Source organism: Mauremys reevesii, linkage group 1 (genome assembly GCF_016161935.1).
Source record: "Mauremys reevesii isolate NIE-2019 linkage group 1, ASM1616193v1, whole genome shotgun sequence".
NCBI classification, from domain to species: domain Eukaryota; kingdom Metazoa; phylum Chordata; order Testudines; family Geoemydidae; genus Mauremys; species Mauremys reevesii.
The window spans coordinates 114,613,945-114,640,328 of NC_052623.1; the positions used below are offsets into that span (position 1 = coordinate 114,613,945).

General features: G+C 42.7%; 1 protein-coding gene across 1 annotated transcript in view; it reads left to right on the forward strand.

Moving 5' to 3' along the window:
• TMEM255B (transmembrane protein 255B) overlaps positions 1 to 26,384 on the forward strand; it is a 111,445-nt gene that overhangs the window by 44,426 nt on the left and 40,635 nt on the right. Inside the window, exon 4 of the mRNA XM_039542425.1 lies at positions 3,520 to 3,609. Within this exon, the coding sequence (XP_039398359.1) occupies positions 3,520 to 3,609 (90 nt within the window). The remainder of the gene's footprint in view (positions 1 to 3,519; positions 3,610 to 26,384) is intronic.

The following is a 26,384-nucleotide window of genomic DNA, read 5'->3' on the forward strand; positions in this document are numbered from 1 at the left end:
GGTGTGGAGAAAGTAAATAAGGAAGAGTTATTTACTCCTTCTCATAACATAAGAACTGGGGGCCACCAAATGAAATTAATAGGCAGCAGGTTTAAAACAAACAAAAGGAAATATTTTTTTCACATAACACATAGTCAACCTGTGGAACTCCTTGACAGAGGGTGTTGTGAAGGCCAAGACTATAACAGGGTTCAAAAAAGAACTGGATAAATTCAATGGCTATTAGCCAGGATGAGCAGGAATGGTTCCCTAGCCTCTGTTTGCCAGAAGCTGAGAATGGGCAACAGGGGATGGATCACTTGATGATTACCTGTTCTGTTCATTCCCTCTGGGGCACCAGGCATTGGCCACTGTTGGAAGACAGGATACTGGGCTAGATGGACCTTCGGGCTGACCCAGTATGGCTGTTCTTATGTTCTTAAGATGGATGGATCAAAACAAAGAAGTCTGTCTTTCCCAGTGAGTGTTTGTTTATAGTGGTTATCAGGATTGCCAAAAGAGGCCAGAAGAAAGGAGAGAAGGATGGTACAGAGGAAGCAGGAAAGGAGTATGGAATATGCCATAAAACCACTGAGGAACAGAAAGAAAGTACAGGGAAAGTGGGAAAGTCTACATAATGTCTGCACAAACTGGCTTCTGCACAGCATGGCTTAAACGATAGCATAGGCCAGTCAATTTGGTTTGGGAGAATGGCTTCTGTCTAGTTTGCCAAATTCAGGGAATGAGTCACCTCAATCTTAAATGGAATTGATGCGTGTATGGCTAAACATCTGCTACTACTCAAGGATGTTCTATAAGATTCTCTACCTACCCACCCACTATCTTAAATTTTTAAAATAAGCCAATATGTATTAACATAACGACAGTGACAGAATACGATGGAGAATAATGGCTCTACAGCAAGCAAATAACATTTAAAAATAAAGGCTTAAACAGAAATAAAGAGGGCCAAATTTTTCAAGTGAGTCTCTGATGCTGTACCAGCAAATTTTCTGTGTGTGAAACCAGCATTTTGAAATGCAAATATGAGGTTTGTGCATGCAAATGAGTGTATTATATGGAATGTGTGGGTGCCGTTTTAGGGGCCAATTTGATCCTTCAGACCTGGATTTTTCTTGGGTACATCATGTGCTTTTAAAGGAGAAATTACTGTCAATATAGCAAATAACAGACATTTTCAAAATTCTCTAATGGAACTGTGTGTTAAAGGTGCTGTTATGGTTGGTTGGTTGCTTGCTTTCTAGCTAAGGTTAAAGTTGCAGGTGGGAACTGTGAGCCAGGTTCAGTTTGTGTATGCTGAATTCTGCTGATACAAACCCAGGTACAGAGTCTCCAGAGAAATAAGTTCTCTGAGTGCAGGGAGGTTGCAGTATTAGAAAGTATCCAAAACCTCTCCTCCACCTAAAGGCACATGGTGGCCAGTGAAGTCCCAAAAATAGTTAGTGGCAATGGCCTGGAAAGAGTTGTGGCCAGGGCAATTGTGAAATACTCTGAGCACGTGTCTCCTTAATAGCTTCTGCCAATGAGGCTGCTCTGGCCTTTATTGGTCCTTTGTATCAATGTAATGCATGCTTGGAGTACTGGGAGTTATGTGTTGTCTTAGTGTGGTTGATGTGTCAGCTGTGTAATATTTTTGTAACATGTTTTTAAGTAATGAATTATGTACCTGGAGGATGATGTTCATGATAGAGTGCTCATTGGATCACAGGCAAACCACAAGTCTACTGAGCCCAATACTTAACTAAGTATAAGCAACTGTTATTGAGAGAGTGTGGCTGGCATAAGAATTGGTCTCTATCTGTGCTTTTCTTCCACCTCTATAGTTTAGATTCAGACTGAGTAAGAGACTTGGGAGAGAGCAGAGGGCAGAAAACCCATAGTCACTTTGAGGATGCCCATTTCAATGGAAGTCTTTAAAGGTAGAGGATGGAAGTCTTTAAAGGTAGAGGATGGTGAGAATAAGGGCTTGTCTGCACTACAGGGAAAATTCGATCTAAGCTATGCAATTTGAGTTACGTGAATAGCATGACTCAAATCAACTTAGCTTAGATCTACTTACCGCGGGGTCCACACTATGCAATGTCGATGGGAGACGCTCTCCCATTAACTCCCCTAATTCTTCTCAATTTGGTGGAGGACAGGAGTCCATGGGAGAGTGATCAGCGGTTGATTTAGCAGGTCTTCACTAGATCCGCTAAATCGACCACCGATGCATCGATCACTGCTCATCAATCCCCCCGGTAAGTGTAGAGAACCCCTAAGGATCTGTATAGCGTCACCTGCCTCCTGCAGTTACTGGCACCAGCTCCAGTAAGGGGGAAGTTGGTCTCTGTTGGAGTCAATGTGGGGGAGAGCTAATATTAAATAATAAAATAAACCTTAAACTTCCCCCACTGCACCTTAGGAATAAAGGTTCTGATCCTGCAAAGACTTATGCAAATACTTAAGTTTATATTCTGTGAGAAAGCCCTGTTGCGATCAGTGGGACTCCTCTCAGTACATAGAGGTAAATAGGATCAGGGTCAAGGTGAGAAGATTGTTGGGGCAAATAATATAGGTATATTAATTGACTTAGGTGGCTTAAAAGGTTGAGAGGGCACCTGTAAGTGTACAAACTACCATACTGTTTCCCTGCCACTCCAGCACTTCTTACCAACCATTGATACATCACTTTTTCTACTGTACTTAGCTACATTTCCATTATTGTAGCTGATGAGTAGTATGATATAGTGTGTATGTGTGAATGATGTGCTATAACATTTAATTGTAGCGTACTAGGGCATTTCAAAGTTGGGATATTTTGATGGTATTTCTGCTTTGTTTTGATTTAAATAAATAAATGCTTCACTTAATGTATTCAGAACATCTTAAATGTTGGGAAATGTTTAAACAAACTGTAGGGGAAATGAAGTGATTCCAGGCAGTTTAGGAAAATCTTATAAACAATATGGAGGAGCTAAACATGGAATATAACTTTAGTCCCTGGATTTTTCTAAGGGAAAAAGAATCAATAAGCTGGTTGGGGTAGCAAAAGCTTTCTTACAGTTGACAGATGTGCATTTGGCTGGTTATTAGGTCATTGCAAGGTTCTTATTTGTGTGCGTGAATTGCTACTGCTGTAACAACGGTTTACAGATTTATATGAGCCAATGAGAAGTGGCTTTTGTCTTTGCCATGCACCCTACAGAGACCACTGCTGGATTATTTGATGCACTTGATTTAGGAGAAATCACCATTGAATTTAATAGCTCTTACAGCTTTTTTCATTTTTAATGGAAAGATTTAATCTTTTCCAGCAGACTGGATTTTATATCAATTCAGAGGTACTGGTAGCTGCAAGAATTTCTGCCTTGTTGCCTTGTGCCACTGGTATTCACACTGAATTGGTGGCAAACTAAATGATTACATTTGATGACACAAGTGAAACGTCTCATTCTAGTTTGCCAGAGCAATTTGTTTTATAATTGTGGCTCAAGAATTGCATTAAACAAGTTGTTAAATCCGCTTTTCTCTTTCTAGTTGGTAGCATCCATCGTATTTATCAGCTTTGGAGTGGTAGCAGCATTCTGTTGTGCAATAGTTGATGGAGTCTTTGCAGCACGACATATAGTAAGTATGGTCCTTAATATTTTTTCTTTTGGTTCAGAATTCTCATGTCACTTCCAGTAGGAAATATTTTTTTCTGGGTTATGATAAGCGATGTTTTAGTTACTTGGTAGCCCTTCTAGTTCGAGAAATGATTTATTCATTGACGATTATGCCATTCCTGTTGGCAGAAAATGAATAGGAAACCCCAATCAATGTCAAAACTTAGAGCTGTAGCGAAGAATATGTTCACGTCTATGTGAGTTTCAGCTACTGAGGAAAAGTTAGATGACACAATGACAGGAGTTCACAGACTAGTGTCTGCTTAGGAAAGTGAGGCTATTTCAGTCTCCCTCAAAAAGCTTTATTTCATTATTCAGAACTCCAGACATACAGAAGCTCTAAGCATGGCCAGTCAGGGTGCGGAACACTCCAGATTCATATTGTTCAGGGTACATATTGTTCAAAGCAGTCACACTACACCATGGTCCAGCACAGGGGTAGCTTTGCCCCAGGCTCTTCCAAGAAAGGGAGTGGAGTACAACAAAGGAGGAGAGATCATTTTGATGGAGAAGAAGATAGAGAGATGGTAAGGCCATGGTTAGAGGTAGAGGAGGATGGAAAGTTGTCTAGGGACTCCTACCAAGTGACAAACAACCCCAACCTGACCATCTCCCACCTGCCTAATGCTCCACCCACCAGAGTGACAAACATCTTCAGTCTGTCTTCCAAAAGCCCCATACAGCCCCTTGTTCCTCATTCTGCAATGACCTTGTCCTCCTTCCGACCAAAAACCTCACAACTGTTTACTTCACTAGTCCATTTATTTGATTATTATGTCATAGAACATTTATTATTTGTGTTACTGTAGCATCTGGAAGCCCCATTCATAGACCAGGATTTCATTGTTCTAGGTGCTGTACAAACAAAGTAAAAAGACAATCCCTGCCCCAAAGAACTTAGTCTAAGAATAAAACAAGAGACAATCGATGGACTCAGACAGACAGATTTAAATGTGGGGTGGTTTGACTATCCCAGCTCACATTCAGATTTTTATCAATCCTGTTTCTTTTTCCTTTGTATTTTTTTAATTTCCTTAAAACAAGGAAATCAAGTGCAGAAGTCTATATTAATGCATCCTTTTGATTGCATTCTTGACATTTATGCACATAAAATCTCAAAGTTAAGTTTAACAGAATTGTAACTCAGATATATTGCACACAACATAACATATTAACTAAAATACACACATCGCACAGACTGCTACAAAATTTTATGGGCTTGATTTTTCCTCAGACTTACACTGGTGTGACTTAGTTGATGGGCTTCCTGATGTGTAGTGGTGGAGCAAGTGGATGCTAGGACCAGGATGCTTTTTCTTTGTCATTATTTTCCCCTCCAAAACAATGTGGAAACTACAGCTGGGTGGGTTTTTTTTTTTCCTGAATCTTTTTTTCCGAAAAATGCAGATTTGGGTCCATGGAAACATTTAGTGAACTCGGGTCCATTCTGGTAAATTGTTTTGGTTGGAGAGAAAAAGAGAAAAAAATGTGGAAACGTTGAAATAGTTTGCTTTGACATGTTTCAGTTTTTCACCAAACCAAGGAGGAGATGGTGGCAGTAACTCCTTTATACTCAATAGCCCAAGGCACTTACCTGGGATGTGGTTTGAATCCCTGCTCTGGAGTAGGGACTTGAACCCAAATCTCTCATCCCAGGTGAGTGCCTAACCACGGGGATATTTGGTATTCTGGGATGGGGTTCTCTGTCTCTTCTGTTGAAGCTGTTCTATTTTGTATAAATAATTAAAGTTTCATTGGAGCAGGGACTGGAAACTGGCTGTCCCCCCTCCCCCAGTGAATGCCATGAGCCCGGGCTATAGAGCCATTCTATCTCCTCTCTCTCTGGTGGTTGTTATAAATAAAAATTGCACTTGGAGAGGAAGAGGAACTTTAACGATTTGTTATTTAAAAAAAAATTTTTTTTTGTGGTTATTACATGATCTGGTTTAATCTCCTTCTCTTGTGGCTAGTAGGTTTCATAATTCAGCTGTGCAGAACCCCTAGTATCTCAACTGAAGGTGATTTATATTTATTATTAATTATTATGATTTTATTATTATAAATATGGGATGATGACGAGCTTTCAGTCTGCTCTGAGCAATGAGGCCGCATACTGTTGTTTTTTCCTGGAGCTGCCTAGGAAATATTGTAACTCTAGGATTCACAGTCTCCCTCCTGGTTTCCTTATTGCTTTGGGGAAGTAGTAAAGTGCTCCAAGTCGGTATCAGGTGCAGCATACAGTTACTGATGCATCAGGACAGCTATGCTGACCTCTGAGTTGTAGAGGGGAAGGCTGTCCTCACTTCTCTTGTTCAGTCTGGGAACGTAGACGCTGTGCAGAGTATGCTTCCCCTCTTGCCCTGTGAATGGCGGTGTTGATTGCTGGCACAAGGAAGCACTTTATACCTGTTTACTCCCATGTGTCTGTGTACAGGACAGAACAGGGCCTGGCCTAAACTGAGCATCAGTTGAGTTTTTTGTGACCCCTTTGCCCTTCCTTATATTTTTGGCTCTATCTTATTTATGGTGTGGCATCTTTATCATCTCTGATTTCTTTGCAAATCATTCAGAGGAATACAGCTGTTGTTAATATAAATATCATATTCACATTCATGTTTGGGGTGAGAGCTACAAATATCTTAATGGGGCAGATTTGTGAAATCTGTCAATAGGAATAGTGTAGAATTCAGTTTATCAGCACCATGGTAGCAGAGAACCTTTTTAGTATGGTAAGATGTGTATTTTTTATGGTTCATTCCCTGACTCAACCCTCACTTTGAACAAGTGACCATTGTGTATGTATCCAAAAGCGTGTGCAACCCATCAAGATACTAAAGGGTTAGACAAAGAATGTCACCTTCTCTGATATATAGTATTACATCTGAGGGCACTGTGAAGGCAAAATCTCAAACACAGAGACAAATACCAGCCCTTTAATATTTCTAGGCACTTGCTTAGTCATTCTTCACTCTCTTGCCTTTCAGCTCCCTGCTCTTACTTTACACATCTGCTCCAGAAACTACATTTCCCCCTTATCTTGGGCAAATAGTAATATCATGTTAGTATATGAAGAAAAATCTGTCTTAAGTAATACTCTTATATTCTTTCCAGAGTACAAATATCTTCACGTCTCTTTCTGTCATGGCATGCCCTTGGAGTGGCCTTATTCGTACAGGGCTGTGAAGTTGAAAGGGGAGTTCTGGGGCTAGACATTCAAAGGCTTGTCACAATGCAATTTCAAGACACCAGGGTGTTGCACTGCCCCCAAGAGAAGGCCCATAGCAGTCTTGGATGTAGTTCAGAATCCAGCAGGTCAGTGACTAAGCCAATTAAGTTGCAATTGTCATCTGCTCAGTGCTGGAGACTTAACAGTGCCGGACAAAATACAGACATTTGTCCTTGAAATTTACTCTAAAATGAAACAAGGCAAATTCAGGCCTAGCCCGAGTGCCTTCGGGTAAATCAACGGAGTTTACACTGTTTACCTATTGACACTGTTTGAGTCTGAGTTTGATCCATCCATCTTTCTCCAATAGTACAGTACAAAGACTTATTTAGCAATATTGCTAGAAAATTAGAGATCATGCAAAACTTATCATAGTCACCATCCAACTTATTACATTCTTAGCCGCCTAAGTGCAAGAACTTAATAAGGGAGGGTGAAATAAGGTGACAGCTCACCTAAATTTACTGACTACCAAATGGGTGGGGGGTGAGTTGCTGCTCACTCCTATGGTGTCCCATGACCTACTTAGTACATATCGAAGGAAGGCGTATCATATAGCCCACCTTTGTCGCTGTTGTGTTAATAATTCTTTACCTCGCCCCATTTTACCCACATACTGCCCCCATCAAGAAGAAAGTAACAGTGTTTGTTTGAATTCCATTCTCTCACAGGATATTGCCAGTAGCACTTATACTGTACCTGTATCATGCTGCTCACTAATATCTGAGATGTGGTTTGGCTGCTACCATTTAGGAATCATTTATGGATTTTTGGTCCAAGCTGCCCTCTGCAAGGAGAAGCCAAAATCCCAGCCTACGTAGGGGATTGCTGTTTCTGTGGCATTGTTCCCTTTCACCTCCCCAAATGTTCCTCCAGGGATCCATGTGTGTGGAGGAAGCTGGGCTTTGGGAGACGGGGGTCAGGGCAGGTAAGACAGCCAGTCCATGTAGCTCTTTACTCATCCCCTCCAACTCATGAGGATTTTAACCTAAGTTTAATGAAGCTTTTGTAGAACTTGACAAGTTAATGCAGACATCTGTCTTGAGGAGGGGTCTGGGGCTGGTAGAGGAGCCCCTGGCAGCATGGTTCCAAGAGGGAGAGAGGCACTAGTTGAAGCCAGGGAAGGCAGTTTAGAGAGGTATAGGGTTTCCACACAGATGGCCTTTATCTCCATCAAGATCTTCTGGTTAGGCCGGCTGAATCCCTTTCCAGTTCCATGTAGAGGGGTTGCAGCACAGAACGGCATTTCCTCCTCACAACGAAGCCACGGGAGGGAGCGCCACAAGCAGAAACCTGGCATTTCCAGTCACCTATGCAGGAATGAGCTGGCAGAAAGTCAGGGCATTCAATGATCCAAAATTGTGAAACAATGAGTATGAGAGCTGTGGGGACATGAGTGTGGGGAACGGTAGAATTAAGATGATAAAGTAGCCTGGTTCAGAACTCCAACAAATACAACACAACCCTTCACACCAATTAAAAATAAGAAACGTCCCTTATTTGTCTTTCATTCGTGACTTCATTAAAGTAGGAAGAGATGGAAACAAGGCAAATAAATCACCACATTATAATCCTTGTCAGTTCGTGCCTGTTTCTGAATGTTGAGGCTTTTTTAAAGCCCAGTTTCTCTTGCTTTTATAATGCTGTGGATGAAATCATAAAGTACCTTCTCTGTTTTTTCTTAAAAGACATAAAATTGACAAAATCCTGCTTAGAAGGGGATATTCTTCAGAAAAGATGTATTTAAATTATTTAAGACTCATTTAAAAAACACTTCACTTAATAGAAAGCTCTGGAGCAAAGCACTTATAAAATTAAAGACACTGAAGTAAAAGCAGCTTGATTTAAAGTGGCACTAGCTCATTTGAGAAATAATAGTGCAGATGTATTTTACCATGTAAGGTTCATTTCAGCACTAATCCATTCAACTGCACTCTTCACCTTAGAAAAGAAAAGAAAAAAAATTAGAATCAAATGAAACAAATCAAAGCTACAAGTAATATGCAGTGATGATGTTGTTTCAGAAAAATATAGACACTACAGGAATCCTTTACTGTATCTGCAAATCATGTTCGCTTGAGGCATGTTGTTACCTAGCAGTAGACTAGAGCACTGATTCTGCGAACATAAGAACTGTCATTCTGGGTCAGACCAATGGTCTATCTAGCCCAGTAACCTATCTCTGACAGTGGCCAGTACCAGAGCTTCAGGGTGAGTGTACAAAACAGGGCAGTTTTAATGATCCTCCCCAGATTTCCCCTCCTGGCTTCTGGCAGTTAGAGGTTTAGGTCACCCCAACCATCCCTGACTATCGTGGCTATCTTCCATGAACTGATTTGGCTCCTTTTTTTGAGTCCAGTTATACTTTTGGTCATCACAATGTCCTATGGCAATAAGTCCCACAGGTTAATTGTGTGTCGTGTGAAGAAGTACCTCCTCTTATTAGTATTTAACCTGCTTGAACTGTAGAGCCCTTGAGAGGAGGTTGTATGACATCTGAAATCATATATTGTAAATATCAATATACAGCTTGTTTGGCTGAAGCATTTTAACCTCACTGCAGGTGTCTGGAGGGAGGCTGTGGGGGAAGCTTCTGAATATCCAGACTTGATATCACTTGCCTCCAGATTAGATTCAGGTTCCATGCTGACCAGCACCATGTACCAAGATCCAGGTTTTGATTACAGAGGCGAACTCTCTTGAGCTGTTCTGAAGACTTCAAGTGAATTAGAACTATGACAGGAAATAAGTACATATCTGGGTCTCTGGTTTTGGCCCTTCTCTGACCATAATGTTTGTGATAGATTTAAATTTGCTGTCACATTACATTATTTTTGAAATTATCAAAACTTTCAGTTTTGTAACAAAATTGAGTTTATTTTCTTAACTTCAAATGTCCTGATTTCTTCCTCCTTTTCTTTTTTTTTGGGCGGGGAGGTGGGAGGTAGGTAAGGAAAAGGAATTAAAACTGAACATTACATTATGTAATGTTTTCATTGAAATGAATATACATCTTAAATATTGCTAAAATCACAGCGAGGTGGACATCAAAGAAAAAAAGCTATGAAATGCATATCAATACAAATTAACTCAACTCAAATAATTAAAACAGTTTGTAAACTGCTGAATCACAGCAATTGTACAATTGCTCTTAAAGTGTAACATTTTGAGCATTTAGGATTTTAAACTTGATATGCTTGTCTTCTCTTTACACGTTATATTAAAAGAAGAATTAATAAGAGAAGTACTGAAACAGGCTATGTGGGGAATTGGGTAGCTCAGAGACTTAATAATGGGGATATGGAGTCTTTCATCTCTTGATTCCCAGTCTGAGTCAAGGCCAATTTGGTAATGATTTAGTTGGGGATTGGTCCTGCTTTTAGCAGGAGGTTGGACTAGATGATCTCCTGAGATCCCTTCCAACCCTGATATTCTATGAATGATCAAAAGTTGTTATACTCATATAGCTATCTGGTTGCTGCTTGGTAGTGTCTGTACAGTTCTTAGGGGACACATTTGTATCACAAAACCACAGCCTATGTTGGCAGTAGCAGTGAAAGCCAATGTGGCGTTTAGACGTGGTCGTGTTTAGAAGTGTTCCTTCCAGTTATTCAGCAGTATTTGGGCCTGTGTTGTTAAACTTGCATTGTTACCTCTTGTCCTATGTAGTGGGTGACATTAGAAATGCAGTAAGTATAACACTGCCACCCTGTGAAATGCCTGCATTTCTACAGCCGTGCAACTTTGATACCACTAGCTGTTTTGAATTTGCAGCCACAATGATCATATGTATATCCTATGCACACCCAGCATCCGCACGTGAGCAACCTGGGACTATGCAAGTACCTGAGTTCTAATTGCAGATGGTTTTACTGTGATGACTTAGTATTTGACTTAGTTTGAACATAGTGGAGTGGCTGCCTGCCACCATGTTTTCTGGGCTTATTGTCCTGCAGCTCTCTGTATCTTACATAGGCAACTTTGGGAGATACATATTTTGAATATAACAATTTTTCTCACAAAGAGCTTGTGGAAATATTATCAGCCATGTGGTGTTTTTATTCCTTTAGACTGAGAAACGGAGAAATCATCATGGCAAATGATTCTGCAGAGTGGTGGATTTGTTAGCCAGTGAATCTAGATTTACTTATTGTCTTGCCTGTAAGTAGTTATATCTCTTTAGAGTATCAGCTAGGCCGTGGACTCTCCAACTTCTACTCTCTTCTGTTGTCTCATAGGGCCAGGTGCTGTCATGAGAACTGAGAGAGGTGCCCCATAATTCTCCATGACATCCAGAGTGTTACATGCCCGGATGGGATACAAGGTGAATATCAGTGTCTTGGCTGTGGGTCCCAGAGCTGTTGCAGCTGAGTTGTTGCCAGATGTGAGCATTTAAAATGGGGATCTTCACCACCACATGATTTTCAGAGCATCTGGCAGAAAGCCAGCCAATTGTGTGTTATAGCTGATGAAATAACCTATTTCCGGTGAAACCTAGAACTGCTGGGTAAAAGTGAACATCATAGTACTAAAGAGAGAGAGGGACATTCCAAGAATGTGAGGGCAAAGTTGGATGAGTTTTTAGACTGGAGATTTATGGAAGTGATGGAAACTGACAAGAAGATCAAAGCCTACAGTGAAAATTTTCCTTCAGCCCCCTGCAAGACAGTGAATCAAACTGTGCCATAGCTTGCCTCAGAATCAAAGGGATTGCTGGCGATAGCTGAGAAGGTGTGTTACCAGCCTCCCATTCTTCTCAAACACTGGGGCCCAGCAAACTGCAGTCTGTGATGGGCTACAGGTGACCGTTACATCCAACAATGATTGAAATAATCAAACACTGTCAGCTCTGTACCCAGGGCATAAGTTTAATGCAAGACACACACTGCAAGTCTCAGGGGTAATGAAAGTCCCATGATAGTGAAGCTAAGATATCACTATCAGCAAAATTTTGGGAGGACTCAACAAAGGAATTCACACGAATAGGCAGAAACTCTTTGCAGTTTACCTATATGATGTGATAAGTAGACGGGGAATGTGCTACTGGCCTATCTTTTAGCCATTGTGTGTGCCATCTGAAGCCCAGGAACTGATGGATTTCTTATAACCACCCAATGGTGTCACTTGGAATGGCAGGGAATTTCCAACTTTTTCCCCCTAAGGTTTTCTCTCTCACACACTACAGAAGCTGAACCAAAACCAAGAACTTGGGGAGTTTAGCATTGGTCATCACATTGAAGTCACCTAGTTGTGCACCAATCTCCTGGGTTATCTCTCAGCACTGTTTATGAGCATTAAGTTCATACAGACATACCCTCCAAATTTAAAACCATTTTGTACAATCTTTTAAGAACCCATTAGAAAATATTATAATATTCACCTTTCATCTAAAGGAAAAACAAATAGCTTTATTTCATTTCTAAAGAAGTTGTTACCTTGACGACTGGTAATAGAAAACTGATCTCAAGTCATATGTAATTTCTAGCCTCAATTAAATTATAAAGCTTCTCTATGGAGAAAAACCATAAATGCATTTTACTTTCTCCGTGCTGATACATGATGCAAAATTATAGCTAATTACTTTTTATTTTGTTTCCATCCTTTATGACTCATTAATATAATGACATGGCATATACTGTAAGATTTTTTTTCAATGGAATCAGAACTAATTATTCCTAAGTCAAGACTAACACTTGCTCACTTGTGATGTTTAGCTCCTATTAAGAGCCTTTATTTTCAGATGTATGCTTTTTATTTTTTGAAGTAGGCACTTACAGATGCTTTTTAGTAAAAACTGACGTTCTTAAAAGAAAAATCAGTGTAGGAGAATGTTTTATTAAATGACTTTGAAATGCAGTGTGGTATTTTAGGATACACTGCATTTTGAAGCTGATTGTCTTGTGACATAGAGTACAGTACTGGATTTCACACCTTATAGTACAATGGAAAACATGTAGTGTCCTTCCCGGGCTGCTGCACAAATTAGATAGTGCCCTTTAAATTGTGCAGCAGTCTGGGAAAGATACTATATGTGTTATACCTGCTCCCACTGACTTAAATGACAGCAGAATCTGGCTCTTAATGCTGCCAGCAGAGCTATTCCAATCGATGGAAGCCTTTCTAGCAGGACAGATGCTGAGCCCATTCAAATAATAATCATTTTAATACAGCCAAGTGCACTCATGCATCTAGGAACAAAGGGTGAGGTTCAGTTCTGCACCTCTAAAAGGTACAGCATAGAATTCCCAGGTCAGGAAGAAGCGGGGGTTAGGGGGGCTTTCAGCAACCTTTATGCCCTTCTGATCCAGGAGAGGGCCCTGACATAATTTAGACACCCCTGGAGGCCTCTCTGAGTTACAGCAGCCTTCTTGGGCGGCCCTCTAGGAATCTCCATAGTGCTGGGTGTTGTGGTCCCACCCCTGTTACGACCCTTCTTCTCACGGTCCTATCCTGGCACACTTGCTGGACTGGGGTCAGAGGTCAGCCCAACATCGGTCTTCCACAGGGCCTGCACCAGGGAAATCTTCTCAGCTGATATGGGTTTTTTAAGGCCCTTTTATGCCACTCTGGCCCTTTTACCTGCAGTGAAGGAGCTAGAGCAGTGGTTCTCAAACTTTTGTACTGGTGACCCCTTTCACACAGCAAGTCTCTGAGTATGACCCCCTCCTCATAAATTAAACACTTTTTTTATATTTAACACTATTATAAATGCTGGAGGTGAAGCGGGGCTTGGAGTGGAGGCTGACAGCTCATGACTCCCCCACATAATAACCTCATGACCCCCTCTGAGGTCCCAACCCCCAGTTTGAGAACCCCTGAGCTAGAGGAGTGGGGAGGATCTGATCTAAAGAAGGGACCATGGTTACAAGATGGAGGGGAGTGTATCCTGGAAAGGACTTAGGGGCCATGGTGGATGACAAATTGCACACGAGTTCCCATGTGTGACTGGGGCTAACAGGGCTAACGTGGTCATTGGACGTATAAGCAGGGGAATGTCAAGCAGAAGTAGGAAGGTGGTATTACCGCTGTATACAGCATTAGTGACAAGTATCAGAGGGGTAGCCGTGTTAGTCTGGATCTGTAACAGCAGCAAAGAATCCTGTGGCACCTTATAGACTAACAGACGTTTTGGAGCATGAGCTTTCGTGGATGAATACCCACTTCGTCACATGCATGCATCCAACGAAGTGGGTATTCACCCACGAAAGCTCATGCTCTAAAACGTCTGTTAGTCTATAAGGTGCCACAGGATTCTTTGCAGCATTAGTGAGACCATTATTGGAATACCGTGTCCAGTTTTTGTGTCTGTCCATGCTTCAAAAAGGATGCGGACAAATTGGAAAGGGCTTAGAAAAGAGCTACAAGAATGATTTGAGGCCTGGAAAACATGGCTTATAGTGAGAGACTTATGCTCAGCCTATTCAAAGAAAAGGTTAAAAGGTGATTTGATCATGGTCTTTAAGTACCCACGTAAGGAGAGGATTTAGCAGAGGTCCCTTTAGTCTAGCAGACAAAGGCATCATGAGATTCAGTGGCTGGAAGTTGATGCTAAACAAACTGAAGAAGCAGACACAAGTTTTTAATGGTAATGATAGTTAACTATTGAAACTACTTGCTTAGGGATGTAGTGGATTCTCCATCATGTGACATCTTTAATGCAAGGCTGTCTTATTAAAAGATAAGATATATAGCTCAGCCAGAAGTTACAGACTCAGTGCAGGAATCACTGAGTGAAATTCTATGGCCTGGCTGGAAGGTGGGCTGTGGTAAGAGCTGCCCAGGGAGCCTGGGCTGTTATGGGGAGCCCTGGACCCTCCATCCATCCTGGATGATGCACTCGGGGGGGGGGAGGGCAGGGACATGGGCTTGGGGCTGCTCTAGGGCACCCTGGCTCCTCGCCCAGAACAGGTGCAGGGTTTTGGGCTCCTCACAGCTGCCAGGGCTCCCTACAGTCTAGGGTAACCATACATCCTGTTTTGGCCAGGACAGTCCCCTTTGTAAGCCCTGTCCTGGACATCCCAACTTTTTTGGCAAAATTGGGCATTTGTCCATTATCTGTTGAAGCAAACGGGATAAATGCCCAGCTTTGCCAAAAAGGGACTCGGGGCAGGGGAGAAGGGCATCTGAGGGCCCCTAGAAGGGAAGGTCTGTTTACAAATACAGGGAGCAAAGGAGCTGTGTGTGCGTGCGTGTGTATATACACACGCACACAAAAGACGGGGAATTTTGGCTGTCTAAAAGGCCCATTCAAATAGGGAAGGAATTAATCTGAGTAAGAGTGAAAGGGGAGCAGAGAAAAGCTGGAAAGGTCTTCTTTAAAAAAAAAAAAAAAAAAAGTAGTTATGGGGGAAAACCAGCTATTTATTGAAGACAACAAAGGAACCGTGTACAGTTGCTGAACTTTATTTTACTACCTTGATTGTTTTAAGTGAGTTAGAGCTGCCTATCTTATTGCTACTGGTTTAATAAAGAAAAACATGTAATGATTTAAAATACTTCAATTATTCCTGTGTAACTTAGATACAATATGTAAATTTTTCCTTTTTAAGTGGTTTGAGAAGCTGATGTAGATCACAGGCTGTGGAGCCTGAAAAATGAGTTCTCTTTCTCGGTAGGTGATGTTTGCTTATTGCATAATTTTGCATTGTCTGAGTTTCCACATCATAAAATGATTTTTACTTATTTACCTCCCAGCAGGGAGAGAGGATTAATTACTTAGCTTTTATAAATCAGCTTGAAGTTTAAAACCACTAAATATAAGCTACATATTTATATGCGGCCGTCACCACATCCCTGTGACCCCTGGGGGAGAGGGGGCAGAGGGGTCTGCGCACTGCCTTTGCCTGTAGGCACCGCCCCCTGCAGCTCCCATTGACTGGGAATGGGGAACCACGGCCAATGGGAGCTTCAGGGGAGGTACCCACAAGTGAGGGCAGTGCATGGAGCTCTCTGCCCCCCCCCCCCCCCCGGGGCTGCAGAGACGTGGTGCTGGCTGCTTCTGGGAGTGGCGCGAGGCTGGGGCCAGGGCAGGCAGGAAGCCTGCCCTGGCCCTGGTGTGCGCCACTGCCACCCCGAGCTGCTCCAGTTAAGCAGCACCGGGCCGGAGTCTGCACCCCAAACCCCTCCAGCACCACACACCCCAACCCCCTGCCCTGAGTCCCCTCGTACATCCCACACCCCTCCTTTGCCCTAACTCCTTGCCCTGAGCCCCTTCCTGCACACCGTACCCCCTCTCACACTCTGCATTCTCTCCCGCACCCCAACCCCCTGCCCTGGCCCTGCATGCAATTTCCTCACCTAGATGTGGCCCTTTGTGCCAAAAAGTTTGCCCATCCCTGCTGTAGGCAAGTCACTTAACCTCTGTATGTTTCACTGTACTCATGTGTAAAATGGGAGGAAGGAGAGAGGCTGGCAGGGGCAGCTCCGTGAGGGAAGGAGAGGAGAGGTGTTGCAGAGTGGGGGGGCTCTGCACGGGAGGGAGGAGGGAAGGAGAGAGGCTGGGGGGTGGCAGCTCTGTGCGGGAGGGAAGGTGAGGGGCGGGGAGGGGGCATCTTCCTTCAACATTCATCGTTTAAACAATTTTTCCACTTTTTTTTTTTTGATAATTGAGTAACTTGAACATATATTTATTTTGAATGTTCATATTTGTCAAAAAAAGACAATGAGGAGTCCTTGTGGCGCCTTGGAGACTAACAAATTTATTTGGGCATAAGCTTTCGTAATCCACTTCGTATGTCATGTATTTAGTCTTCACTGGAAAATACATGCTTTGCCAAGTTTAGAAAAGTTTGTTTATAAAATGAAGGAGTTATAAATTAATGAAAATAGTATATCGATCATGCATCAGACATTTTCCATACTGGTTTGCATGTGTCCTGGTGCAGTTATGTAGATGCACCTGCACACCGGTGCTTTTTGTTGAGCACTGATGCGGTACATTTCAATATTCATGAACTTCTGAGATGTACTTGAACTTTGAAATTTGCCGTGATGATCGGAGGAGACAGAAAAATACTCACAACACCTGAACAATCAAGACACACACATGAATTGATTAATTGATTACTCAGTTTAGGCCATCTTAATTCATAGTATCATGGATTCATAGAGTTAAGGCCAGAAGGGACCATTATATCATCTGGTATGACCTCAGTATATCGCAGGCCAGTAACTTCACCTTGTTCTCACTATATGGAGCACAATAACTTGTCTTTTACTAAAGCATAACTTGTGTTTGGCTAAAGCACATCTTCCAGAAAGGCATCCAGTTATGATTTAAAGACTTCAGGAGATGGAGAATCCTCTATTTCTCATCCTGACTATTCCCCCCACTTCCCTTCTCTTCTTGTATAACCCACATCCTTCCTCCATCAGCTTCCATGTATGTTGTCTTCTTGCTTGTCAGTTGGGCTGTGTTCAGGCCCCAATCTTGCAATCCCATCCATGTAGGAAGAGCCTTTCACCCTTACTGAGACCTATTGACTTCATTGGGGTGCTGTGTGAGTTTGAGGGTTTACTTCAAATGGGGATATGTTTGCAGGATCAGGGCCTTTGATCGAGAGTGCCTTGGAGCAGGCACCTGGCTTCCATTTGTTTTCTAAGCGCCTTGCACATTTACAGGTCCTATAAAATAATAAATAATAAACAGGGACGACTTGGAGCATTTTATTTGGATGTGTGATCATTCAAGCAAATGCACTAGTGCGGTGGTGGGCAACCTGCGGCCTGTCAGGGTAATCTGCTGGCGGGCTGCAAGACAGTTTGTTTACATTGATCGTCCGCAGGCACGGCTGCCTGCAGTTCCCAGTGATCATGGTTCACTGTTCCCGGCCAATGGGAGCTGTGGAAAGCAGTGGCTAGCATGTCCCTGCAGCCCGCGTCTTCCCGCAGCTCCCATTGGCTAGGAATGGTGAACTGCGGCCACTGGGAGCTGCGGGTGGCAGTGCCTACAGATGGTCAATGTAAACAAACTGTCTCGTGGCCTGCCAGCGGATTAACTTGATGGGCCATGGGAGCTGCACTAGTGCCTTCCTTTTTCCTTCTCTTTAACATAAAATAAAAGCAAAAAGGAATTATAAATGTAAAAAACCTACCTTAATGCAGCAAGAAGTTTTATATGATTAAAAGTTAGGAACTTCTAGAGTTGTGGTTCCCACAACAACCATAACTTTGATTTTCCTGATTTATGTTTTTAAAGACCGAGTTATTGTAGTATTAGGAGGAGGTTTTTGTGGGTTTTTTTGTTTTACTTAATATAGCTCTGTGTTATATTGCCAGCAATAGATTAAATGGTTTGAGTAGTTCATGTGATTGGGTGATTGCTCAAATGACGCAATAAAGTTATAATCAAGAGACAGCAGTCAGTTTACAGAGTGAGCCCTATAATCAAGCAGTGTAAGTAATCAAATATAATAAGCAATTAAATGTATAATTGCATGAAACAATAACTAAAATCACAGCTCTGAATAATATCAATCAACTATTTAGTTAAAATACTACATTAAAGCCAAAGTAAGGAGCTCAAATATACAAAATTAGTATTTATTATTTCGATTATTGGCAGTTCTAAACCCCTCCCCCCCCCAGACTATCTAGGTGCTAATGCTCAGAAAATTAAAAACAGTATTCCCAGTGCAACACTGAGGGCTTGTCTACACTTACATTGCTGCAGTGACACAGCTGCACCACTGAAGTGCTTGGTGAAGACGCATCCGGCACTGACATGAGAGCTTCTCCCCAAGAGGCAGTTGCTATGTTGATGGGTGAAGCCCTCCCGTCAACATGGTGCTGTCTACGTCTGGGGCTTATTTGGTATAATTGTCTCTCTTGGGGGGTTTTCACATAGCTGAGCAATGTAGTTATAACGACATAGGTTTGTCGTGTAGACCAGGGCTAAGAAGCCAGAGCTGCCTATTGCTGTGCAGTGTGGAAGGTAACACAATTGGCAGCATTAGTAGCCAAACTGGAGGAGAAAAAGTAGCTCCATTGCACTTTCCCTCCAGACTCCCAGACATCCTTGCATTTAGCAGAGGCCCCCCTGAATGCAGGCAGTAGGGGAATGCACTGTATTAGGGGTTGGGGGCAGTCTCTGCATGCTCCCTCTGCCTCCCCCACACTCTGTATCAAGGTAGGAATCTCCCTAGGCTTCATGCTGGTCAGAATCTGGCCACATGTCGTTTTAAGGTCTCTTGGGAATTTTGTTTTGAGGTCTCTTGAGAGGACTGTACCAGATGAAACACATATACACGTTTTGGGGAAGATCCTGGCAATTACCATGGCAGTGCAAAGCAGCTGGAAATCTGGCAGCTCTGGCTCCATGAGGATCCTCATTGCCCTAGGTAGAATTGCAGCTGCTCTGTCCTAACCCCAGCACAAGGAGCATTCCCAGCAGAAAGGGGTCATGGCTGAGATACTTAGAGGGCCACCATTTCTGGAGTATCTGAGCACCACGTAATCTGTAATGTCTTTATATTATAATATTTTACAGATGAGAAGCTGAGGCACAGGGCAGATAAAGGTACATCTATACAGGTAGGGCAGTGAGCCTCCGAGCCCTGGTCGACAGACTGGTGCTCACACTACAAATAGCTGTGTGGATAGAGCTCAGAAGTCCACCCCCATCTTTAGCCTTCAGGGCCAAAGCTGCAACTTCTACCCAGCTATTTGTCATACGATAGCACAAGCCTGAGTCTATTGACCTGGGCTCAGAGGCTTACAGCCACAGGCTGGGTTAGGGTTGCCAACTTTCTAACTGTACAAAACCGAACACCCTTGCCCTTCCCCGCCCCTTCCCCAAGACCCCGCACTGCCACTCACTCCAGCCCCCCTCCCTCTGTTGCTTGCTCTTCACCACCCTCACTCACTTTCACTGGGCTGGAGCAGGAGGCTGGGGTGTGTGAGGAGGTGAGGGCTCCAGCTGGGGGTCCAAGCTCTGTGGTGGGGCCAGAAATGACGAATTCAGGGTGTGGGTGAGGGCTCTGGGCTGGGGCAGGGCGTTGGAGTGCAGGAGGGGGTGAGGGCTCTGGCTGGGGGTATGGGCTCTGGGTTGGGGCTGGGGATGAGGGGTTTGGGGTGTTGGGAGTAGGCTCTGGGGTGCAGGAGAGGGTCCAGGCTCCAGCTGAGGGTGTGAGATCTGGACTAGTGCCAGGGATAAGGGGTTTGGGATGTGGGAGGGGGCTGGGGACAGGGGTTGAAGTGCAGGAGGGGGTGTGAGACGTAGGCCCCAGGAGGGAGTTTAGGTGCAGGAGGGGGTTCTGATATGGGGCAGGGGTTTGGGGTTGGTGCGGGGTGCAGGGTCTGGGAAGGAGTTAGGGTACAGGAGGGGCTTCTAACCTGGGGCAGGAGGTTAAGGATGCCGGCACTGGCCGGGCGGCACTTACCTCAGGCGGCTCCCAGTCAGTGGTGCAGCAGAGCTAAGGCAGGCTCCCTGCCTGCCCTGGCTCCGCGCCATTCCCAGAAGTGTCTGGCATGTCCGGCACCTAGGCAGAGGTGCGGCCAGGTGGCTCTGCATGGTGCGGACTGCCCGCTCCCGCAGGTGTCCCCGCAGCTCCCTTTGGCTATGATTCCCAGCCCAGGGGAGCTGTGGAGCTGGCGCTCAGGGCACAGGAAGTGCACAGAGCCTCTGTGGCTGCCCCTACGCCTAAGGGTTGGACATGCTGTCCGCTTCCAGGAGCCACGTGGACCCAGGGCAGGCAGAGAGCCTGCCTTAGCCCTGCTGCACCACTGACGAGACTTTCAGTGGCGGAGCAGGGGTCTGAGCACCCCTGGGACCCTGAGGAAGCCAGCGCCTGTGGGAGCCATCATTGGGGTGGACTCACTCTCCAGCCGCAACCATCTTCTAGGACCTCCCCTCCATACCAGGCTGGGATTAGAGTTGCAATGCTGGTGTGGAGGGTGCCACAGGCATAATAACTTGTAAAATACACAGGCCCAATAATGTATGAAATTAACAAGCCAATAGAGTAATTGGCCCCACCTCAAAAAAGATACATTAGAATTGGAAAAAGCACAGAGAAGGGCAACAGAAATGATTAGCAGTATGGAACAGCTTCCTTATGAGGAGAGATTTAAAAGACTGGGACTAGTGAGCTTAGAAAAGGGATGACTAAGGGGGACATGATAGAGGTCTATAAAACCATGAACGGTTTGGAGAAAGTGAATAAGGAAGTGTTATTTGCCCCTTCCTATATCACAAGATCCAGAGATCACTCAATTAAATTAATATGCAGCTGGTATAAAACTAACATAAGGAAGTAATTCTTCACACAATAAACAGTCAACCTGTAAAATTCATTGCCGGGAATGTTGTGAAGGCCAAAAATATAACTGGGTTTAAAAAAGAAATTAGATAAGTTCACAGAGGATAGGTCCATCAATGACTATTAGCTAATAAGGTCAGGGTTGCAACCCCATGCTAGATGCTGGGACTGGATGAAAAGGGATGGACCACTCAATAAAATGCACTATTCTGTTCATTCCCTCTGGGGCACCTGGCATTGGCCACTGTCAGAAGACAGGATACTGAGCTAGATGGCCTTTGGTCTGACCCAGTATGGCCGTTCTTATGTTCTTGAGATGGCACCACCATACATCACCCCCCCCCCTCCAGTTGTAAAACCTAGCTCTGCTACTGCTTGGCAAGGGGTTTCTTACAGGTTATGTCCTTGCCTCCTTCACTGGGATACAATTTCCTGTCCCTTCAGGAGCACAAGGTGATCATGATGAGTTCTATGATGAATGTTCTGAATTCTTTATTCTTTCCCAGGGATTTGTCTCTGGGAGGGGAAATTATGGTCCATAGCTAGTAAAAGTTCAGTTATTTGGACTGAACTCTGTGCCCGTTATTTTTATGTTCTCCTATTCTCTAAAAGCACAAAATATCCAGTAAACTGGCAGTATGTTTGTGACTGACAATAAATTGGGACACTGTGATGCTACAAAACCAAAAGTCCTGAAAGTGAAATATGCAATTGAAAGGAAAAGTGTGGAAGCCCATGGACATCAGAGGATAAGGTCACTAGGATTGTGCAGAGAAGTTTTAAAGAAAATAATTGTAAAAAATCTTCCCAGAGGGAGGGAAAAAAAACAGAATAAGGCTGGCTATGGGGAGGAAAAATTGACTTCTCTGATAACTCATACCTAGTTTTTGTTCTGGCCATTCTACCAGAACAGCCCTCTCTATAGTTATTAATATTTTGCTTCTGGCTAATACCAAAGATCTCACTGCTGTTCTTATCCTACCTGACTTATCAGTTGCTTTTGAGACGGAGCATCACTCTCTTCTCCTTCATTGCCTCGGCACCTATATCTTGCTAACTCCACAGTGCAATGGTTTTCTTCCCCACTAACACGATTACTCTCTCGGGTTACTCCAGGATAACAGTACTTTCTTTTTCCCCTCTCTCTAAATTGGTGTCCCACAGGCCTCTGTTCTTGTTCGTATAAACTTTTTCTTCCTATTTTGCCCTGCTTGTCAATGTTATCTCTGCTGACAGGCTACAAAGTTATTGTCCAATCTCTGGCTATGGTTAAGGAGCAGGCTGAGTGGGCATCAGCAAAGGAGTGTGTGCAAAAACAGCATACAGCATATATTTGCATTCCTGAAATCCTGCTGCTGTGCATAGGATGGGCCCCTCAGGCATCAATCAGAGTAACCTCAAAGCGAAGTCATTGCAAAGGTGCTGCAGAGAGCCTTAGAATCAGGGCCTAAATTTTTCAATCTGTTTGACCAATATTTGTGCAAAAAACTGTAAACGTGATATCGATCAGTCGAGAGAGGCCTATCATTAGCACGATAATAAGATCCTCTACCCCTTTGGAATTAAAACTGAGCACGTGCTGTCTTGAGACATATTGCAAAACTTTTCCCACACACTATATCTCTTAAAATGGAAAAGGGAATAGGAAAGGTCTGATTTTTAAACAATGAGTGAGATTCTATTGGCAAGCCATTTTCTGAAGCTTTCCTGCTATTCATGGGACCACCTGTGGTTCTCACTCTCATAAGTAACAGATTTTTCTAGTCTGATACTGCACACATTTATGGGTAGAGTTTGACCTATTAAAAGGCCACGTATTACTACAGAGGCACTCTGGTACTATAGTGATGGAGGCAAGATAGATGGGTAGACAGACAGGTAGGACAGGAACAGTGTGAGTGTGTGGGTTTCATTTTAAATTACAAGAGGTTCAGAAATCATCACAATATACTTAAGTACTGTATTGTGCTTGTGTGCCCTCCCATACCACTGTACGTGTTGGTGCCTGTACGACATTCTAAAAAGCTAGCCTGTCATTTTTGCTGTTCTGAACTGAACTAGTTCCAGTGCTGAAGGCAGAACAAATGCTGTGGTTTTAATAACCTCATTTTCTCATAAAATAGATTTATTTCCCCATCATTCCTAGGAGTGATTTATCTTCCATGCTGCACTTTCAAGGGCCTCTTTTTACAATTCCTATTTAACTTGACAGACTGGGTCCTTCTCTTCTCTTGACACTTTAGACTATTAAATAATCATTTAAGCTCTTCCTAATCATTTGGCACTTAAAGAGAGCAAGTGTACAGTATTTTAAGAGTGTTGAAATGGACATGTGGTTTAATATGTTTGATTAAACATTTCTTCCAGGCTTTTGCTTCCATTTAAAAGAACGTTGTGGAAGTAATTTTCATTAAATTGTTCATCTTCATTGACCAATTTAAAGAATAACATGCACTCCATATGTGTGCGCACTTTAATGCACTATATGCTTTTAGTCTAAGCAATACCACTTTCCACTGGAGTCAAAAGGAGGTGCTGGTACTCATCACCTTTGAAAATCAACAGCATCCTTATTAGCAGTATCCTCATTCTTCCTTCTGCTATATTGTTGATGTTCTATCTATCTCTTCTTTCTCTGCCATTCACTAGTAGCTACTGGATGCAATTCTACAGAGAGCCTCCTTCACAACAGATGCAGAGCCCTTGCAAATGCAAATTAAAACTGAAGTGTCACATATCTAACACAAAGATAAAAGGCTAGATCCTCTGGTCGGTGCAGGCCAAGACTGGGAATGAGGAGGGAAAAATAGAGCTGATTTTTTAAAAAAATGCAGAAAATGTATGGAAATTTTTTCAAAAATGTGAAATCTTTGCTGAACATTTTTGACAATGTTGACCACCCTTTAAGCTAGCCAAAATCAGCAAATTAAAATAAAAGGTTTTTCATTGACATTTTAAGAAATTTATTTTTTTTTTCTAACTGCTCTAGGGAGAAGCAAATTAAAGGTGGCTTCATGTCATTTTATGCCCCCCTGCCCAATCACTGTACAAATAAATGCCAATCTGCTGACTCTGCAGAGAATTATGGATACAAATCATGGATTCTGGTACATCAGCAAGAAGAGACAGCCCTGTCCCTCTGTTTCCATCCTCCCCTAGCCCTGCACCTTGCCTACTTTCTGAGGGGCATGAAGGAGACATGATGGTGGTTCATCCAGTGTTAACTGCCACATGGATTCCTGCCTGGAAAACCATTGGGGTAAAGTGAGTCTGACACACAGAGAGGCTGCTTCTCAGTTGATACACAGAGCTCGAGGCGAAATGGTTCTGTGGGATTAGGTGAGAAGTGGGATCATGTCATGACAACCTCTTTTTGAGACGTTTCCCTTACTCACTAACTTAGTCCCCAGTATGGCACAAAATGAAGGGGAACATGAACAGAAAGAAAGAAAGAAAAGCCCAGAGTTTACATTCTGTGGCTTCTAACCTTTGGTTGAACTTTACTGTACTGGAGAGAATACATATATTTTCCTCTAGAGGGCACACAAGCTCTGCCTAATATTGAAACTGCAACAATATTTAAAGTAACACAACCCTATTTTTAAATGCTATATAAAACAATTACTTGGTTAAATTGATGTAATTTGTTTATTTAAATAAAATTCTTATGTAGCAGCACCCATGGTTGCTGGGATTTATAGTTTTATGTACTACAAATAAATAGTACATTTGAAAATATAGTTTTCTGCACTACTATTTTCAGAGCAGATTGGACAAACACCTGTGAGGGATGGTCTAGATAATACTTAGTCCTGCCACGAGTGCAGGGGACTGGACTAGATGACCTCTCGAGGTCCTTTCCAGTTGTATGATTCTATGATTACTGGCTGGTCATTCTGTTAATCTACCAGGCGGCCAAGGTCTCTTTCTAGAAGATGTGTGACCAATATTGTTATTTATTGTGTATTTTATTTTCTTGGGCCCTACAAGGGGTAAAGCCTATAAAGTTCTGGTGGCATGGAATGGGAGGGAGAGTTCAGGGATTCACAGTTTTTACTTTTTTCCCAAGTGGTGAAATTATGGGGTGTGTGTGTGTGTGTGTATTTTACAAGAGTACACAAAATGGTCATTTTTTACTGCAAAAAATTGCAAATCACAGACTGAATTTTGTACTTCTCTACACAGAACTTCAGGAAGAAGAAGCTGAAAATAATTGCCAGGGAAAACAACTTGTTCATGGCTCCACAGTGTATAATTTTATGCTTAAATTAGGAGTTTCCGGGGTCAGGTGTACAAAGGGGGTAGAATATTCTATTCCTATGAATTACACCCTCTTTACGACAGCACTGAAAATTCTATCCTACATATTCAACCCAGATATTCACTAATGTCCTGCTGGTCATAGGGAAGAGAAGTTTCCTGTAACATTTAAAAAAACAAAATATTTTTGTTTATATATGAGTCCAGAAAAATTAGGGAACTGATCATTCATAAATCACTGGGATTTTCTAGAGGTTACCTTACATAGCAGCCACACATCTTCCTTTGAGCTTTGTCCAAATGATTTAATGTCCTCTTGCCAAAGAAACAGTTCTTGATCAGAGATTTAGGAATGGCAGGAGCTCCAGAACACTTCCCTTCATATTAATGTAGTTTTTATAGTAACTGAACACAAAGGCAGCCTGCCCATTTTGGTTGGCAGACAGATGATTTTGGAATTCACATTTACATTTGCCCTGCTGCAGTAATGATGAGGTAACATACACCTGTGTATTTACAGGTATGTTTCTAAAAAGGCAACAGATGGCCTGATCTTGAAGAGAATTAGAATAACTAGAAACATACAGATACATGTTTGGAACCAGAGTTTAGTTGTTCTTACACAGGAAAACTATCTCTGGAGAAGTCTTGTCTTATCATGTGTGGTTTTAGATTTAGATCATCTTGAAAAATCTTGCCTACTACCTGTAATGTGCTCACAGCTGAACTCAAGGAGTACTCAGTACAAAAACCTAACTTATCAGCAAGAAACAAATGAATGAGAAACTCAGAACTTCTGAGCTTCTGTAGCCATTAATCGAGTATTGGAGGATAAAAAAATAAAAATTAGCACTTCGTGTATAATAATTTTAATAATGTTTCACATCCATAATGTTTATGCTTGTTACAGCCTTCAGAAACTGTAAGATGGGGCTCAGACAGAGAGAACATGGAATTTTCTTCTTATCTACTATATGTATGTTTTTCCCTAAG